This window comes from Sinohyriopsis cumingii, chromosome 3, assembly GCF_028554795.1.
Source record: "Sinohyriopsis cumingii isolate HCF-2022 chromosome 3, ASM2855479v2, whole genome shotgun sequence".
In the NCBI taxonomy this organism is placed as follows: domain Eukaryota; kingdom Metazoa; phylum Mollusca; class Bivalvia; order Unionida; family Unionidae; genus Sinohyriopsis; species Sinohyriopsis cumingii.
Window position 1 is genome coordinate 90,673,590 of NC_142963.1, and position 20,719 is coordinate 90,694,308.

The window sequence follows — 20,719 nt, forward strand, 5'->3', positions numbered from 1 at the left end:
GTCTACATGTCTAACTTTAATGAATCATCATAAATTCAAGTCCAGAAACTCTGCAATGAGCAATGCCAATGGGCCCAATCTGAGTGCTGTATTATATCTCTCAAATTCTTCTTTCAAATTTGTAAAGCGCTATTGATTCATCCTTTTTCTGATCTGACATGTTTTGAAGTCTAAAAAGATCCCTCTGCTCTAACATTTGTAAAGCCTGTTGGCACCATTTTCTTTAAAATGATAAACTGGTCTGCTACCTATATATATTATCAATATAATGAATCTGTGAAAGTTTCAAAATGAAGATACCCATCTCTTTTTTTGCTGATGTGCCATACACAGTTGCTATAAATATAAAATAAGGAACGCACATGTAGATCTAGGATGGACAAATGTACTTGCACTCATGTAGATGTCTTCTTTTCTATAATATTTTCAAAATTATTTGAGTGGGATTAAAGAGATGATAAAAAAAATGACAAACACAATTTTTACTGTTTTATTTTAATTTTATTTTTTAATGTACAGTACCTAAAAAGCATAATACATATACAAGTGTAAAACTTCATTGGGTGAAAAATATGTAATGGTTGGCATGTATGTCAAGTGTGTACCTAACTTCATTATCAGCAAATAATCACTACTCATGACTGTTTAGGCATGAAAAGAAAAACACTGGATATTTATAGTTCTCTTTGACAGCAAACGACTCCTGTGTCCAACAAGTGCTTTCATTGATGCCGAATTAGAAAAAGTCAATATTTTCTAGGCTTTCACTGATGGAATATGGTGATGTATTATAAAAAAATTAAATGAATATTTTTAAATTCAGGAATTGCAGGTGGTAATTCCTGTACAAATAAATGGCAAAAAATTGCCAGCTACTATTAACACACATCACTGGCGCAAGTTAAACATAAACTAATGCATATTTATCTGTATACAGAAACCATCTACTGATAAGACCATTTTCAGATGGTCACCTGGTTTTTATAGACTGGTATGACTAGTATATGTTTAATGTCAACACCAATGAATAAAAAATACATCAAATACTCTTTGATACCTTTCTTTTATTTTAACTGATTTTTTGCATATTGTGCTACCGTTTTTACACTTGCCATTGTCCCCCAGCATCTGAGTAACATGTGTTCCCTCACTTCTTTATTGTGCTCTTTTACTTCTTTATTTAGTAATACATCTCTGAGATTTGCTGATGTATATCCATGGTTACGCTGTTGCAAATCAGTCTTATCAATGATGCATTGGTGGAGCTAATGTCAAATAAAATTTGCAGTAAATCTGAAACATGGTACATTTATCCCTATTTCAATACACTTTGTTAAATTTATGAGAAAAATTACCAATCTGAATGTCTGTTGCATTCCCATACATGTTAGAATAACATTTAAATCTTTTTAAGATCAAGAGTACTTACCTCACATTCATACTTGGGCTCTTCATGTATTTTCTGATGTTTTTTTAAAGTGTCCTTCAGTTTGAAGCTTTTTCCACACACCTCACAAGAGAATGGGCATTCTTCTTGATGATAAACTTTCTTATGTCTCTCAACACTCTCTTTTGACGCTAGCTTCTTCTGACAAATATCACATTCAAACTCCTTCACTCCTGCATGAGACCGTAGATGTACCTCAAGTGCAAAATTACTAGCAGACTTGTGGCCACATAACTGACACTTCAAATGAGGCTTTTCTCCCATGATGCATTTGTACATTTTGTGGTAATCCAACTTCTCCTGAGTTTCGTATCTGCGACTGCAACCATCGCAATCAAATGGTTTTTGAAAATGGATAGATCGATGACGTTTCATGCCTTCTGAAATTCTGAACTTCTTAGGACATAAGTCACATTTGTATGGCTTGTCATTTGTATACTTGAGTATATGTCGATGAAAATTATAGGAATGACGGAAAGTTTTCAGACAAATCAAACACTTCTTTTCCGTCTTCCCCTGTTCTGCAAGTTCATTCAATGTGATTGTTTTGGTTTCTTCTGTTGTTTTATCTGTGTATACAATTTTTTGGTCAGTATTCCTTGTCTGAAAGATCATAGTGGTAGTAATACGATCAGTACATGCCTTCTTTCTCTTTTCTAGATGATCCTTCAAATGACTTCGATGTCTGAACTTGAAACCGCACTTTGGACAATCATAGGTTACCTGCTTTTTTGGTTCACAATTACGACCAACATGTGCACGCAAATGGTAAAGCTTTTTAAACATTTTTTTACATGCTGCACACTCATAACATCCATTCACACTATGCGTTTTCATGTGGTCTCTTATTTTTGCCCTTCCAGAAAAAGTCTTTGTGCATAAGAAACATTCTAAAGGCTTTGATGTTGGGTTTTTTGGTTGACTAGTTTCTAAGGTATGAGCCTTGGAATGGGATAGAAGCTGACAGACATTTTTAAATTTTTTACCACATTTTTTGCAAACATTTTCTTTCTCTGATGTATAATTCTTCCAAGTTTCATGATCTTTAACCAAAGTTGTTTTTTCTGTGCTTGCAGATTTCTTCGTCCTTTTCTTTGTAAGCTCCATCTTTACACTTGACGATGGCTGCCATGTTCTATCTGTTTCATCAACATCCTCTTCCTCTTGCTTTAAGATCAATGCATTTCTTGTCCTTTTATATCCATCTGCATACCTCTTTGGAATTTGTCTTGTTCGTCTTTTACTATGAGACCGTGTCCGCATCATGCTTGCAGGTTTCTGTCTTACAGAATTGGAAGGAGCAGCATTTGATTCTTTGACCACGGTTGATTTTTTACCATCATTTGCTTCAGCACTGAGATCCATCGGTTCACTGACATTATCATCATCAACATCAATATCATAATTGTTGTTATCCGAGTTCTCAGAATCAACTTGTTTATTTTTAACGATATTGTCTATGGACACTTTTGGTTCGTGATACAGTTCTGAGGTACTAGCTGTGGGTCTTAGCTGCACTGGTTCTACTTTAACAGTTGCATTCTTTATCTGAGAATTGTGATCTTTGATTTTTGCCTTATCTTCTGGTCTGATGGATGTGACTTGATCCTCTTCACCATGTTCTAAATGAAGATAGTAAAGAATAAGAATTCATAATTTGTCACCAAATATTTGACAGTTTATATATGATTGTAATTAACAGATGCTTGTTAAATATTGATATGCATGTCTCAAATAAATATTCAGAGTTCAAATTTGGATTTTAATGCTAGGAGTCCAGGACTTCTATTTTAGTACTGACAGGAGTTCCACCAGCAATATTTGCAATCCCCTCACAGAAGCAAGTTGGGCACAACTAAAGTGGCTAAATGTTCATTATAATGCCAGGAATAAAGAGACACAAAACCTTGTCAGTTTTATTTGTAATTCTTTAAATACGCACAAATTAAAATATCATGCACTCAGCAGCAAGTGGGTGGTCTCTACATGTCTCATGCCTAGAGAATATGAAACTTTGCAGATTAGAAGAACCAGTGGTTGCAATTGAGTTTAATTTTCCACATTCTTTATACTGACATACAGCTCTTGTTTGTCCATCAGAGTGAGACTGAATTATGTCAATCCAAGGAAAAGTCATATTCCAAACACTAAGCCAGGCATCATACACTTTCTTACACTTCGATATGGTCCCCTCTGAACTATCAGTTCTAGCAACTTTAGCACTCTTCTGAATCTCATTACAATCTTTGTCAATTTGCTGTTTAACCCGAAAATACTTATCCATATTTGCGAATGGTATTTTGTCTAAGTCTCAACTTGTCTTGATTTTGAGGTCACATGTACTACTTACTTGGCTACACTCATAAATTAAAACAATAATGAAAGCTAAAGTTGATCATATGATGTCCTCTAGTAATGACCATGACCACATGTACATCTCTGGGTCTTTCTGCCTCCAAATTCATTCACTGCATTGTCAGCACATTTTCCTACTTGGTCTCAGCTGAAGGCTTTGAACTTCCTATCCAACTATTGCGTGATGTTCTTTTGATGTACTCTTATAATAACAACATTCTCATCTGTGGGTCTTTCAGCCACTGAATTCTGTCAATGTAAATATCAGCACAGCTTAAATGATTAACTGATCAACACAATTTCTCACTCATTAGGTAACTGAAGCAGGACTGTCAAGTCTTTGAATCTGTCACCAGCTACTGCACCTGAATGGATGACTCCCACATAAATGAATTTCTGCATCTCAGATAAAAATTTGTGTCCAAATATGTATAATTAAACTTTTCTGAGACCTGTGATATTGTAACAAGCACATAAACAAATGAAAAGGGCAAAACAAATACATCAATGTCAGACACTGGATATAATGTATTCACTAATCATAGCCTGGTCAATGACTGTTCACTAAATGATTTTATTATACAGTTAAGCGTGAAATACTGAAAATAATAGGTGAAATATTTTACATTATTTTATTTTCACATGTGAAAATAGATTTCCCATCATGCCACACCCTACCTGATTGTGTGTGCCTACAGAAGTTATACTCGCAGCAAGAAAAGTGAATATTCTGTGAGCCAGAGCAATAAATAACACGAGTCCCTTAAAGTGTCCGATACTCTAAACAGAATTTTCAGAAATTCAAGATAAAATCATTTCTTCTTTCAAACTGCCAAGTTTTGAATGTCACTGTTGATATTCTTGAGCAATAAGAGTTTCAGATTAGCCAATGTTGCAGCCTTATTAGCTGTAATACTGGCATAATTTTCATTTAGGAAGCCAGACACCATAAGGACAGTTTTGGTGAAAACTCCATGTTGAAATTCATTTAGGGCAATTAGATCACAAGATTTTCAATCTGTTCATTGTGACAGCTATATTGTGGTCAGAAAGTCATTTACGACCAACTAGATATCATTAGTCTTCTGGTAAAAACCACACGATGATACAACATTCCTTTTAAGAGGAGTAACAATAACAAGATTTCCTTGATGTCTGCCATGGTGACCATACTACATATCAGACTGGCACCATCTAATAGCAACTAAACATCACAAGAAGAATTTTGGTTAAAACCCAATGATGATATCACCTTCCATGTAGGAAGCATAGCAATAAGATTTTCAAGATGACCACTACACCCCATATTAAGAAGTTTCTAATGAAATCCCAAGCTAATACAGTAGCAACAAGATTCTGAAGATGGCAGTAGTATCATCTGTCAGATCAGTACCAGTTTCAATCAAGACCAACTAGGCATCATAAGAAGTCCTTTACTGAAATCCCCATGCTGATATCACCATCCACTGAGAAGAAGTGGCAATAACAAATATTTTCTAGATGGCCACATCCATACATCGGTGAAAGTTGAAAACAAACACAATACTGAAAAGTAAATGGTTATGCTTACAACTCAGGAAAAAGGAGTGTGCTGTTCTTTTACCCATTTATACATTTATAACTACCAAATTGGAGAGAAGAAAAAATAAATGCAGTTACTGTCTGTGAATTCAGTATGGGCAAAATTCCAATTGTAACTGACAACTACCAAGTCAAGATAATGCAACAAATTATTTTTTTTTAAAAAAATCTTTCGATGAAGCAAGGAGGGGGGGCACTTTTAGAGAAAACAGTTGTAGAATGATATACATGGAGGTGAAGAAATAGCTGACACATTTCACTAAAATAATTCAGCACCCTCTAACCACTATCATTCCTATGAGGCAAATGTAGAAATTGAAAAGCAGTGAATGTAACGACTAATTCAGGTTTCTATAGGGGGCACTGAATTATGGAGTGAAGTATGAACTTCATGAGCCTTGAGTGAATTGAATACTGCATGAAAAGTTCTCTTTTTCAGCTCAAGAGTAAATCATAAGTTTAAAATTTAGTATCTTTAAGCATTGATTTTTTTTCTACTAAATGCTTTCCAACAATTTTAACCCCTACACTACACCCCCCCCCCAAAAAAAAACCTGAATGGATTTGCAAGACTTGGAAGATCGACCTGTGGGGACATTCTGAAGATGGAACTTCCAGCATATGATGGAGATCTTACACCCATGTTCAAGTGGAACCATTGTCATTCTGGACCAATCAGACATCATAAGAAGAGTGGCTGAAACCCATTGTTGATATACTTTCCATTCAGTATTGAGGCATGCATGGCACCATATTGGATATACATTTAGCACCATTTTAATTTAAGAACAACTAGACCTTGGGATGAACAGTGATAACAAACTCATACTAATGGGCAGACAGGCATAAGACCACAGACACTGGATGATGAAGGTAAAGGATCTTCTTGCACTGTGTGTCAAATTGTTCAGGTACAAGTCCAGGGTTAAGAGGCAGTAGACTATTTACTGCCTTGTCCAATGACCAGACCTCAACTTCGTAATCTAAATTGAAAGGAAGGCTCGAACCTGATAGATATCAGTGGTGCTGCTTCCACTTCGAACTCACCGAGTCAACATGGATAGATAAGACATTATCATCAACTAGCATAATCTGAATTGGGAATTGATTTGGCATTAGAGATGGCATAAGCGTGGGAAGACAAGATCGTCCATTTGCACTGGATGATACAAACCCTCTAGCCTTCCGATTTGATGTGACCTGGTGAGGAGCTGGTGACAGGACACAAACCATATCATCATCTCAACTGTGTGGGTTGGATCCAGTATTACAGGGCCTGAGCCTGAGGTGGTTGGCATACATCCCATATGGATTAATTGGAATAATTGATCCACTGCTCTTCCTTAGTCCGAGTCAGGTGGGCAGTCTCCGAATTTTGCACAGGATGGGATGGTAAAAGGTGGGCACACATTCTATAATCCATCCCCATACTGTGAGACCATTGAGTGATAATTGGAGAATACTTCATCCTCAACTGATTCATCATTCAGAAGGTACAGTGTTGGTCATTCCCATCTGATTAACTTTAAAAAGCTGGAGTGATGCACCATCTCTTGTGTAGGAGGGAACAACAATCTTCCCTGAATATGAGGTGTAGACTACCTCTCACGAAGGGAGCAACACCCTTGTGTGGTACTCCACTTTATTATATGCTCATTTTTTTCCCCGTTAACTTTACATTGTCAGAATCATTCAATATTACCCGATACTAAACTCACGTGACAATACACATATAGCATTCACGTGCATAAAGGAACTACTTTCTATTGTAAACAAACAATGGACACAGACGCCAGCACTTTTGATTTGTACACAAATCATGTACACTCGCGTAAGGGGCTCTTTATGTTGTGGTTGTTTAAATTTGTTTCTGAATGAACTAAAACATGTTTCGTGGACTGCAAAAAAACCCAGCTGTTTTGGCACATTCCGCATTGATACAATGTTATGGATTTAGGCTAGCTACATTATATAACAGATGGAAGATAAGGTCCTTACAAATAACATACAATTGACAAGTCATATACTCTCTTCTTTAGCTGGTGATAAGAATGGCAAAATAAAATATACTTACAGTTTTACATCCTGAATTTCCTCAAAATGTATTTTCTTAATTCTGCAAATCCGAATTACATGAGCCATGTCATAGGTTTTCAATCTGGATTACACATTTCGAAATTGTGCTGTAATTTCGATGATAAGTGCAAATGCACTCAAAATGAAATAAGCATTAAATTCCATAGCGTCTTTTTGATAACTGCAATTGAAAGACTTCATATTTTCCCCACATTATGATTTCAAACATCCAATGACAGAAACAGAAACACATTTGCAGATGTAAACACGCTTCTCCCGCGCCACTTCAATCCGATGTATTTCATGTATAATTTGCACAGATGAATCCAGTCCAAAATCACAAACTTTCGTCGAATCGAAACAAAATACCAAAATATATTCATTCCAGATCAAATGGAAAAGTTGTTGCAATGCGCATTCATTCAATATATGACTGCAAATTTCAATTTTATTTTGACACGCCATTTTCTTTCGAAAGTTATGTCGAGCGCGCGACTAAGTTCAAATTTATCTGGATGGAGTTATGTGCACATTAATAATGATGTCATTGTGTAATGACAAATCTGCGCTTGTGTATTTAATTTGGAATATGGGATTCATTCATTTACGTTGTTTCTTGTAGTGTATTTTGTTTATATAATTAAACCTTAGGTAGAATAAAAAAAGGAGCATATAATAAAAAGGTTACTGCATTTGTATGGGAAAATATGAACTCGTTTTGTCGGAAGGATATACTGCACTCCCAAGGTCGTGCAGTATTCCATCCCAAAATTCGTTCATATTTTCCCATACAAATGCAGTAACCTATAATTCCTAATGGGAGAGAGCAACATGCTTATATGGTGCTCTACCTCTTATCAGGTGAGAGCAATATGCTTGTATGGTGCTCCACCTTCTCATCTGGAGAGAGCAACACTTGTTAAGTATTAGGTAAAAGATTGTTCTCTGAATTAAAATTAATTGAAAGAGAACAAAAATAAACTAAAAATGCTTACTTACTGTCTTACATGAAAACTCATCTGTTCGTAGTTACTGTGTGCAATATACACACCCAGGTTTGTATTGTGCTATATACACCATTGTGTATGCACAATGGTGAAAAAAGACTTAATCTTTCCCTTTAATATGGAAGACATTTGTTTCTTTAACCATTTACAAACTCGAGGGGCAATGAAGAGACGTACAATAACAATGTGACTTGTCACATATGGATTAAAATACAATGGTGTAATAGACCAAAAACACTCAAAATGATGTCTGAGCAATTCATCAATGGAATTACCAATTCCTAATAATTGTGGCTGGACTTATGTTGTGTTATAACTCAACACATAAGACCTACCCATAAACCAACTGTATTATTTTGAGGAGTGTACTTTGACCCCTAATGGTGGGACACAACATGATAACCTACAATGACCATTCCATAACTAATTACTGAAAAACAGCATGGGATACTGACATAAGAACAAAAGACAAGACAGATGAATGTAACACTAGATGAAATAGAGCTGAAAGGAAAACCAAATGTGCTTTAAACTCGCAACAATTTTTCTCTGATTACAATTTAAATCACATAACCATCATCATGACATTCTTGAAAGAAAGATTACTGTTTCTGTGCAGGTATGGCAGATACATGAGTGTGCTGGTATCATTTGACAATTCACCACTCTGGGAGGGTGTATTCACATCTAACTGATGGGATTTTGCAACATGAAAAAGTAATACGCTATGTAATAGTGCTGGGTAACATACTGCTGCTATTTAAAAAAATTCTAATATCCTCAATGGCTGCTAATAGTTCCATGTCAAAATCAGAAACATTAAAATCTTGCAGAATAACCAAATTGACCAGTTTATTATAGAATGGGTCTATGTTTTTACAAAATGATGGACAAGGCTCCATTTTGTTGGAAACTAAAATATTCAAATTTTGTTCAAATTGATTTGTTGTTGTTACTTTATGGTTTAACACCATTTTCCAGCACAAGATAGGCTATATCTGGTGGACAGTGTAAGTAGTGGAGGAAGAGCCTGGGAAAACCTTGGTAAGAACCACTGACCTACGGGAACCTACTGGCAGCTTTCTCACATATTCACACTGGCTGAGCGACTTGAATTCACATGGACAAATGTGAGATGGCAGTGATTGGTAATAGTGAGCATTTTAAACCATTTGGCCATCCGGGGTCCCAAAAGTGATATGCAAATAGCTCCAAATTCCGAAAGTGCATGCTCAAAAAATGAATAATGTTTTAGAGTAATCAGAACAGAAAATCTAAATTTCATTGTGCAGTATCATTAGCTATTGCAACAGTGTCAATTTTGTACAAATACACAAAAACTTTTCTTTTCCTGTATTCTTACATTTATAACAATTGTGAGCAACAACTGCCAGTAGAGTGTCAAAAGATGCCATGTTAGTTTTCACAATTCCATTCACACTATCTCAATTAAGGGAACTGGTCAGGAGAGTAACAGAACTTCATTCCATGCTGTTCTATTGGTAATTTTCCAGTTCTGCATATTAAAGATTATCAATTGAACGCTCCCAAAGTGTCTTGACTTTTGACAGTGAGTACCGAAGAAACTATACTAATCAAGGAAACACAATAATGTCTTCAGTGGGCAAGTGTTAAAAAAGTATGAGGAAAAATTCTCTTTGTTTGCACGTGTACATGTACAACAAATATAAGATTGCTGTCTCACTCTGAAAATACTTGACAAAGTTGGTAACAACGCCTTGCTGGGATTGGACAAACTTGAGGCCTGCATTGGATCCTTGCATGCTGCACTCCAGATCTGGCCTTAACCTGTTAGTCATGAGTACCAGAGTCTCCTCCCCTTCCTCCTGTAACTTCTGGCACTGTAAGTGTACAAAAACAAAAATAGTGTAAAATATATGTACATACTGAATATTAGTTCAAGGTTTACCACACTTGCAGATATTTATATACTAATTAGGGGATTACAGTCCTGTATTTGAGGATTTGAGAATGTAAATGGCAGTGTCATTTTTGTAAACAGAGTTTTATTAATAATGGCAAAGTTGGTAGAATGGATATTCATCCTTAATATTCCTGTGATCACTACTGTAGTATACTTGTCAAAACTTTGCCAAACAACAGCCCCAAAATAAAATTCTTTGTTGTATTTTGTCATAGTGAAAGTCTTGACATTACAATGGCTTCAAAGTTCCAACAGTACATGTATATCAGATAATGTACTGATAAAAATTTGACTAATCAACATGTTAGAATGTGGATTGTACCAATGTCAGAATGTGGACTGGACCATGTCTTTCACATTTGTAGCAGAAATGTTATCTTTGCAAATATGTCAGTGTTTCTTGCTAAAAATAAATGCAGACATTAAAAGCTGCCCAAAGATGAAATGAACTAAAATAAAAACAAATTAAAAAGGAGTTGGCTGTGTGGCAGGTTAGTTTATAATTGCACCTTAAGTCAATTTACTGCTTATGTGCTAGGGAAAATGGGAGCTAAATGCCATTCCCAGAAGACTGAGACAGCTGCCCCGGGCTGGCACGAGTTTCAAACACACTACTATTGGGTTACCAGTCTGATGCTCTACCAACTAAGCTTCCCTGGAAAAAAGACCAACTTTGCATAATGCAGAATAGTGCTGAACTTACTAACTGCTGGATTTCTCGCTTCAGGATCTGAACCCTTTGTCTGTGCTGGGTTTGCTCATCAGCATTATGGTCCATATCGAATATGTGATTTGCTGAACTATGATCTCAGCTCCAGTTACAAATCTGCTGCAATTAAAAATTCTTTTAATATAAATATATCAACATCTGTTTTCATTTTCATACAGAAAAGAAATATGAACCATATGCTGTGCATACTGTTTTCTTTGTTAACTCATGTACACTTTTGTTATGGGATTATATAGGAACCACTATGTCTCTCCATTCATCCTTCCATTTGGCACACAATCTTGACAGTGCAATTATCCCCACAATATTTGATGGATTGCCATGAAACTTGGTATATATCATGGTCATCATCTCAAGTTGCACAAAAAGACAATTTTGTTTGCTTCCACAATTACTATAAGAGTTATTGTTCTTTTGGCCTTGCATCTGAATGCCTTAAGTCAAAATCTTGTGAACACCACTATTGTCACATTTATTAATGGATCACCATGAAACTTGGTAGATGCTATGGTCTTCATCTGACAAGTTACTTTGTTCCCACAATTTATGTTAAAGTCTTCAGACTTGTAACTTAATGCAGTGTATCAGTCTTGATAGTATTACAACTCTAAGGTCTTAAACTAAGCAATGGAAATAAGTGAAAACCAACAAGTTTTTCTAAAATTCAAATAACAATTTATTTCCCTAGAATACAAAGTTAAAAATGTAAAATGAACTTATGGTAATGTAAATTACATTCCAAATAGTCCTAGAATTTCTAACCCAAGTCCTAATTATTAAAGTTCTGAATAAACTTTAGTGGTATTCCAAAATAAATCCAATGCTGGAAGTGTTGATGTGCCTGCGCTGGCCTTTGTTGAAGTGATGTGCCCACAGTCTATTGCTGAATCACAATAATAAAATTCAAGAATAGATCTTTATTTTTATTTCACTATAAAATCCAAGTGTCTATTTCCAAGAATGTCACTTTTGAGCACCTTGCATATCAGAGAAGATTAACTTGGAATTAAATAATTTGAAGAAAAACAATTCCAGCTCAAAGAAAGACTGGACACAACAATAATACAACTGATCCTGCTCAGATCTTACAGTACGAATGAATAATTTCTAGATAAACAAGATTATACAGTCCTCATATTGAACTCCGGTCACAATTGCATTTTCTATAAAAAAAAACTTACCTAATGGAAATTTCATTATGGAAGCTTCCAACTGTTTACAGATAAATTGTTCATTATAATTAGAAGCTCTGTTACTCAAATTTGAACCAATGAATTCCCACATCTGAGGCAGATGCCCTAACCACTTAGGCCACCGGAGCGGTTGCTATATATTGTGGTCATCATCTGAAGATATGCAAACACACAAATGACACTCAGTTTTGTTAAAGTAATTGCTCTTTTTCTGACTTGGAGCTGGATATAGTGAATAACAGAATCAGTTTGCAATGGATAGACATAAAACTTTTGTACATGTTACAGCCATCATCTAATGATATACCTATTGTTAACCACCATGATCTCGTAATTTTTGTTAAAAGTTACTGCCCTTTCAACCGCTCCGGTGGCCTAGTGGTTAAAGCATCCACTTCGGGTGCGGGAAGTCGTGGGCGCTCAGCATTAAAAGGTTAGTGTTAGGACTGGTCAGCCTGGTGTCAGAATAATGTGGCTGGATGGGACATCATGCTACATGTCTGCAGCATGGTGCCCCAGTATTAGACATCACTATAAACTGCCACACTGCAGAGACATCATAGCGATATGACTGAAAAATTGTTAAAGCTACATTAAAAATCCAAATCACACACACAATCACACACTTTCTAATCTGCAGCATAAGAGAGAATCTTGTAATGCAACTTGTCTTGCAGTTTTATGGATCACTGTGAAGCTTGGTAAATATTAAGGTCATCATCTAAAGGTTGTTAAGTATATTTGATTTTATTTATGTTTGATTTAATTTAATTGTCTGTCTGTAGGTTTTAAATTTTGTATTCCATTAGATATTATACTTTAATGTAACTGTATTTACTGGACTTGATATACAGTTCAGTTCTGACGATTTTTTAAAAAATTTTGACATAAACAACTTTATAGAGATATTGTATCTAATGCTGAACTTGATTCAGAACCAGTTAGAGTTGCAGTAAACAACTTTTTGTATTTATTACAAATTCTTTTTCCAGAGTATGATTCATAAAGTGGAATGAGGCCATACTTGGAATATGTGACAAATAACATGTAGTAGTTGTTACAAACTCTGTTTTTTTCCAGAAGATTGACCCACATCTGGGCATCTGTTTTGCATTGTTGTTAGATTTATTATTGATGTTTAGAGAAATAATAGTTATTCTTACCTTAACATGTGAGACGTTGAAGTGTTTTATCTTGTTGTGCCCAATTTTGGCTAATTATTTTGTTTTCTTTAATTTATTTGGATTTCAAGTATGTATTCATTGGAAATACTAGTGCTATAAATTAATTCTTGGACAAAGACATTTACTGAAATTTACACAGAATTCAAAAACTGGAATATTATTTTCTGTGATTCAACAAAGAACTTTTGACACATTAATATGACACTGATCACAGCATGTTATCGCCTTCTATTTTGGATTTCATCAGGATTCGAACTCAGTTTCATTAGGATTTTTTATTACTAGGACTTCTATTTTTTAACTTGGGTTATTTTTTTATTTGATTCGTAAAAGCGTAAATTATTTGTTAAACTTTGCAAAGCTTGTAGTCTTCACTTTTTTCTTGCTACTTTTGTAAGAGCCTAAACACATAACAAGGTACATGCTGTAAAACCTTTGTGTTCATGTGATATCTGCAACCATTATTGCACTTTCTGGCCAAAATTTTGGAAGCAATGTGATATCTGTAAAAGTGATGTGATGTCTGCAAAAGTTTGGATGCATGTGTTATCTGTCTGACCCAAAATTTGGATGCAATGTATGACAGAATCTTCATGGCAGGTTTTAGTGGACTGCTGTTAAACTTGAAATATATTACAGTCATCATCATCAGATATGCATGCTGACCAATCTATGTACTCACTATTTTCAGAAGAGTTATGCCATCTTTTTAATGCAGCCTCATCCCAGTCTTGGGGTAGGATTATATTTATGTAAGCAAATGCTCTCTATTTCTCTAGTACTGTATTATTTTTTTCAAGTGTAAAAAAAAAAATTTATGCAAACAAAAGTTTTCTTTCATACCTAAAACTTTCAGAATTTACTGAAAATAAGTCCTTTAAAGGGACTGACAGTCTACTGGCTGAAAAGAATTTCCTGTAATTGAAGATAAGACCATTTTATCCATTTTTAACTGCTGAGTGTTGAAACCATCTTTGATACTTCTGAGTGATAACAAGATTATCAAATTAGTAGCTATGATGCACATGTTTGATATCAGATTCTCACCATTTCTATTTAGTAAATACTACACATTATAAGAAGTCTTTTGGTGAAAGCAACATGTTGACATGACCAACCATCTAGGAGAAGCAGTGATAATAAAATATCAGAAACTGGATTGGCACCATTTCATTTAAGAATACATGCAAAGTCTTTTTGGTGAAAACTCTATGCTGATACAACCCCTCATTCAAGAGAAATAGTAATAACAAGATTTTCAAGATGGCCACTGTGGCAGGCATATTGAATATCTAAATAGCACTATAAGACGAACTAGACATCATAAAAAGTTGTTTAGATGATGTCAAGATGATGCATGATGCACATGTTGATATAACCATCTATTCAGGAGGAATGGCGATAAAAACATTGTCAAGACAGCTGCTGTGGAGGCACATTGGACATCAGATCAATACCATTATCATTTAAGACCAACCAGACATCATAAAAAGTCTTCTGGTGAGAACCCTATGGCAGTATTTTTTGTTCAGGATGGAGTAGCAATAACATCATCATCAAGATGGCTACTATGGTGGCCATACTGAATAACAGATCAGCACCATTTTCCTTTAGGACCAACTTGATTTCATAAAAAGTTTTTAAGTGAAAACCCCATGTTGATATGACCATCCATTCTTCTGGAGTAGTAGCAAGATTTTCAAGATGACCACTTTGGTGGCCATACTGGACATAATATCAACACCATTTTCTTCTAAGACTAACTAGACATCATAATAAATCTTTTAGAGGACTCCATGATGATATGACCATCCTTTCAGAAGGAATAGAGATAACAGATTTTCAGGATGGTTAACATGGTAGCTATAATGGATGTTTGAGCAGCTTTGTTTTCATTTAGGTCCAACTAAATATAAAAAGTTATTTAGTGGAACCCCATATTGATATGGCCATCCATTCAGGAGGAGTAGCAATAACAACAGTTTCAAGATGGCTATAGTGGCAGCTATATTAGACAACAGATCTACTTTGTTTTCACTGAGGACCAACTAGACATCATAAATTTTTCAATGAAAACTGTGTTGATATGACCATTCATTCAGGAGAAGTTGAAAATAATAAGATTTTCCAGATGGCTACTGTGGTGGCCATATTGGATGTTCAAGCAGCACCATTTTCATCTAGGACCAACAAGACAATGGGATGAATGTGTGTGCAAAGTTTCATGGTAATCCTCCAGGAGAAGCACTAACAATAAACTTGTGCTAATGGATCGACTAATGACAAACAGATCATCCCATAAGTTCTCCTATACCTAGGTGTCTGTTATGCAGTAGTGAAACAATACACCTGTGCCTTATATCAAGATGATGCATGATGCACAGCCTGCAATATGATACATATTAATACAAATATGAACTTGATGTTCTTTCCATCTTTTGAAGGTGCCCTTTTATGTATGTTGACATAATGGTGGGATTTCCAGCATACAGATCACAAATAGACATATAGTTACCATATATTTACGGGGGGGCCCTGAGTGGCCGAGTGGTCTAAAGCGCTCTCCGTTACGGATCACTGCCATCTCACCTCTGCCTGCGTGGGTTCAAGTCTCAGATTCAGCCAATGTCGGTATGTGAGAAAGCTTGCCAGTAACTTCTCGTGGGTTGGTGGTTCTTTCCGGGGTTTTCCCGGGTTCTTCCTCCACCATTAATACTGGCCGCCATGTATAGCCTATCGTGTGCTGAAAAATGGCGTTAAACACTACAACAACTACAACAACAACCATATATTTATATGAAATTCTCATCAATGACAATATAACAAAAATACTTTCAAAGAGACTACTTGTTGGTTGTCAGTGAGTTTTATTCGTTGTTTTAAACCATTTAAGGCAGGCTCCATTTAACTCATTTGAGCCACCAGGCCCTTTGTTTTGCACTGCATGAATGCTTTAAAAATATTACCTATTTTTTGTCTCACATGAACTTGGAAGACATTATATTGTTATCTTCAAAACTGAAGAAATCAGGTACTTGTTTGTGTTAGAGAAGGAAAACTACTGACAACACCCAGTCCTATTCAATGAACTTTGATTTTTTTTAACACAAGGTGAAAAACTTTTGTGGTTGTAAATCTGCCCACTCGCTGATTCTGTGCTAATTTTTATTTATTCAATCGGCACCTTAAGTCACTGGTTAAATATCTCTGCACAAAACGGGACATTCCAAATTTGTTCACCATGTAAAATTTAAGGAGAGATGCAGTCAAAATTTTTATCTCAAGGGGGACCTCCTCCTTTGTCACTGAAATAAGGGGGGGGGGTAGAAAAAAGGGAGAGGGAAGAGGAAACAGCCATAGTTCAATAATTACTTAACACTTCAATGTCTGCCTCTCTTTTTTCCTGCCCCACTTTGTTTTAGCTCTATTGAAATTAAAATCTTTAAAAGATGTCACATTGAGTTGCGCAAGCATTAATCTCTGCTGTTTCCTAATATGTGTATGAATATTGTTTTGTGCTTCCTTCTGAAGGGCATATTCACAGCTAGCTTTGCCAGCTTGAATAGGCTGGGAAATTGATCTGTATGGTCGCTATGTACAATTCTCCTTAGCTCACAGACATTATCTTTGGATACATCTGCTCCAGAATAGGATTTTTCACTAACATAAGCTCTGCCAATGTTTCACTTTCCTGAATCAGTGGTTAGCTAAATACTATCCCAGATTTCTTATCACTTGTCAAGCATGGAATAAGCTACATTTATTTCTGTTTGGTGGTTATTGTTCAACCTGGACCAAAATGAGCAATAACCACCAATGAGAATTCAGTGTAACATATTTCACCATGTGACACACCATTATTGTAGCTTTTAAACTGACCTAAACAGACAAGACACAATTCAGCACAGAAACTTCTCATAAAAGTGGTTATTAAATGATAAGTAAAGTAAGCACATGGAACACATTCGGAATGTATCCTTTATGCTGAACATCCTGCTGGGATAAGATAATTAGCATGGAATGGGAGGGGGGATTACAAACCATGTCACTTGGTGTTAATTTGTAGAGAGCAATTTTTTGCATCTGGGCATTTTTAACTGATCTCTCATCTGGCTGCAGTAAAAAATGGGTCCTTACTCTTCATAAAAATCATTGAGTTTTGGACCTTATACTTAAGTATGTACTTCATGATCAGAGCTTGCAATGACCTTTTCAATACTATAGCTGCAGCATTTTGATAAATGTAATATTTTTTACTAGCAAAAAGTGGGCTATTTTCAATATCCACTAGCACATTTCATATTCTCAGTAAAAAAAGTAAAAACATTACTAAGCATTATTACATTTTTTACTGATGGTTACTGCTAGTGGAACATTACTGATGTTGGATAAAGTGGTTTACAGTAAAAAAAATTAAATCTGAATAAAAAAATATTACTAGCAAGAAACTTCAGTTCATTTGTTTCCAGAAAATGATTTACTGGAAGATTCTTTGAAAACAGTCAAATTAATTTTATTTTAAAATTGGGTTGCAAAGTTTAAAAGAATGAGTTATTCACCATGTCAAATGAGTCGGTCTGTGTAAAGGACACAACAAATAATGGACAAATATGTGAGTAATCAAGAACTATGCCATGGGGTTACATTATTGGTCACTTGTATGAGTAAACATAGCAACAGATTCGTGTGAATTCACAGTAAAACGTTCTTACTTAAGTAGATCTTTTAAACCAAGTACAGTGAATGACACTACAAAACAGACCCATATTTAATAGTCTACAGGTACTACTAGTAGGACAGAGTGAACTTGGGAGCTTAATAACCAATGGATCACACTGGCCTTAATCTTTGGTCAAGGTATGTGATCTAGAAGAAAACTTAATGGGCAGAAACTTTTATTGTCTTAACAGACATACAATTTCCATGACATCTATCCTGCTTCATCTTTGTCAAACCTATATCATTTACATACTATTTTGCATCAGTGAAAACTGTGAATATACAAATTAAAAAAGCAAAATCCAAACACAATTCTGGTAACTAAAGCAACAGAATTAAAATGTGAAGGAAAAGACAGACTGAAATGCATCATCTCTCTTGATTGACAAAGATGCCAGACCAGGTGCCAAATGAATTAACAACAAAAGTACTCCAATCTGAGTATACTGACAGTGTGGACTGGTTTGTTGGTTTAAACAGCACTTTTATGACACTACTTGCTATATAATACCAGAGAAATGTGAGCAAAGTACTTTCCCCAAGGACACACCAAGGCAGCCAACCTGGGATAACCTTGGTAGGAATCAAACCTGAAACCAACAATCACTGATGAAAGCCAAGACTGTGATGATTATTGTTAAGGACAACAAGTGCTGTGCATATAATCAACACCAACTTTAAGTACAATGTTATTTATAGTTCAATGGGGAAAATGTGATTTTTGTCCAAATTTTGGTACACTGTTCCAAGGTGAGAGTTATCTTGAAAGGTAGGTTATTAACATGCCATCATTGTAATAATCCAAACAAAATTAATAGATTTGTAAATGCATTTTTATGCTAAATCAGCTAACTACAAGTTATTTCTGCTTTCTTATTTTTGTTAGATAGATTTATTTCACAATATTATTATCAGCACTGATATGTTTACTTGCATATCATTGAGATAACTCTTCATATACTTTGAGATTATGATACTCTCCCTTGCAACATGGTGGCACCATCATGTACTTGCAGATCATAGGGGAAATGAATGTACTGGAAAGAGGCAAATGAATGTGTATAGCATATATTTGAGCAGATAATGCATAAACTATTAAGACAATAAAATCTGCTGGTAAGACAGTTCTCAAATATTTACACCATCTTTCTTGACAAGTACCATGAGATAACCAAACTCTGGCTATTGCCAGATATAAACGTTTAGAATGGCATTCCATTTCTTTTTTGTCATTACCAGTTACATTTATATTGCTGACTTATAAATACCCCTGTACACTTTTTGAAGACTTTTTAAATACTCTTCAAAAACATTGTATAAAGGTCTACTTCCAATAAAAGACGTTGTGTTCTACAGATTGATTCAAAGGGCAGACAATCCAACCTTCATTTTCATTATGATCCCCGGATCTATCACCATTATTAATTTTGTGACGTGCACCATGCACGTTGGTTGTTTTAATTAGTTGAACTCTAATATTTAATCAGTTCTGAGAAATGTCAGGGTCTATAATACATTTTCAAACTGTCATTATGTTGTTTACTGTTTAAATTTTACCTGCAGTGCACTATTAAATATCTGCAAACGATGAAAACTACTTGGCCTAATATAAAGTACGCCTTACTCACTCGTCGCCATCATGTGCCAAGAGGGTGAGAAAAACGGTGCATATATAATTTTAGCATAATCACTATTTTATATTTGGATTTGTTAAGTATGTTTAACGATCTAAAATAACTATAGGTCAATGAAAATATTTTTAAAAAATATACTGTTTAAACTAAAGTGAAGGTTTTGTGCAAAAAATAGATATATCTTCCGGATATGGTAGGAATTGTAGGAAATAAATAATTGTGTTAATCTTCATATTTTGTCACCGTTTAAAAAATAATAAAAATTGTGTTATGGCATGTACTTTCACGTCACATGTTGACTTAGAGTTATGTTTTTATTGATGTAATCAAAAAGCAGTGAAACAAAGAAGTGTTGCCATTACAGCGGAAACATGTATTTACTCATGTTGGTCAGAGTCTTGTATAAGTCTCTCTCTCTCTCTCTCTCTCTCACACACACACACACACAAACACACACACACACACACACACACACAGAGTTTTCTATCATTCTATGCCCGTCGGCCCATGTTACAGATATGTGGAAATTTATCACAAGGTGGGGAAGACGATAGTAAACTTTAGACATGAATTGGATTTAGTTTGAGCTTAAGTATTCTCACCATCCCGTTTGTACTTCCTGCTGATCGTTACAGCAGAAGGCATCATGGATGTAACAAATGCACAAAACTTAGCTATTTCATTCCTTGATTTATAAGTTCTAATCTGATTGTCGCCAGAGAGTCCCAAACTCGGTCACCTTGTTGGCGTTTCGAATCAAACGGGAGTTTCTTTAGCAGCACGGTCGCCATATTTGCTGTGGTCTATGTTTTCAAGCAGCATGTGAGATCTAGTTCACCCTCATTGAA

The 20,719-nt window shown here is 35.3% G+C and overlaps 2 protein-coding genes across 6 annotated transcripts in view; one reads left to right on the plus strand and one right to left on the minus strand.

Moving 5' to 3' along the window:
* LOC149803272 (uncharacterized) overlaps positions 1-19,875 on the minus strand; it is a 47,102-nt gene extending 27,227 nt beyond the window's left edge. Inside the window, exons 1-5 of one of the 3 annotated variants that reach the window (XM_089952938.1) lie at positions 19,795-19,875; positions 12,642-12,905; positions 11,115-11,240; positions 10,172-10,328; positions 1,430-3,069 (exon numbers count right to left, since the gene is read on the minus strand). In XM_089952938.1, coding sequence (XP_089809064.1) covers positions 1,430-3,069; positions 10,172-10,328; positions 11,115-11,189 — 1,872 coding nt within the window. In that variant the 5' untranslated portion in view covers positions 11,190-11,240; positions 12,642-12,905; positions 19,795-19,875. The remainder of the gene's footprint in view (positions 1-1,429; positions 3,070-10,171; positions 10,329-11,114; positions 11,241-12,641; positions 12,906-19,794) is intronic. The other 2 variants (XM_089952937.1, XM_089952936.1) reach the window with 2 other exon arrangements.
* A 252-nt stretch (positions 19,876-20,127) lies between these two features.
* The window catches only part of LOC149803273 (uncharacterized), a 29,186-nt gene continuing 28,594 nt past the window's right edge, over positions 20,128-20,719 (plus strand). Inside the window, exon 1 of one of the 3 annotated variants that reach the window (XM_089952940.1) lies at positions 20,128-20,260. The gene's annotated coding sequence lies outside the window, so the exon portion shown is untranslated. The other 2 variants (XM_089952941.1, XM_089952939.1) reach the window with 2 other exon arrangements.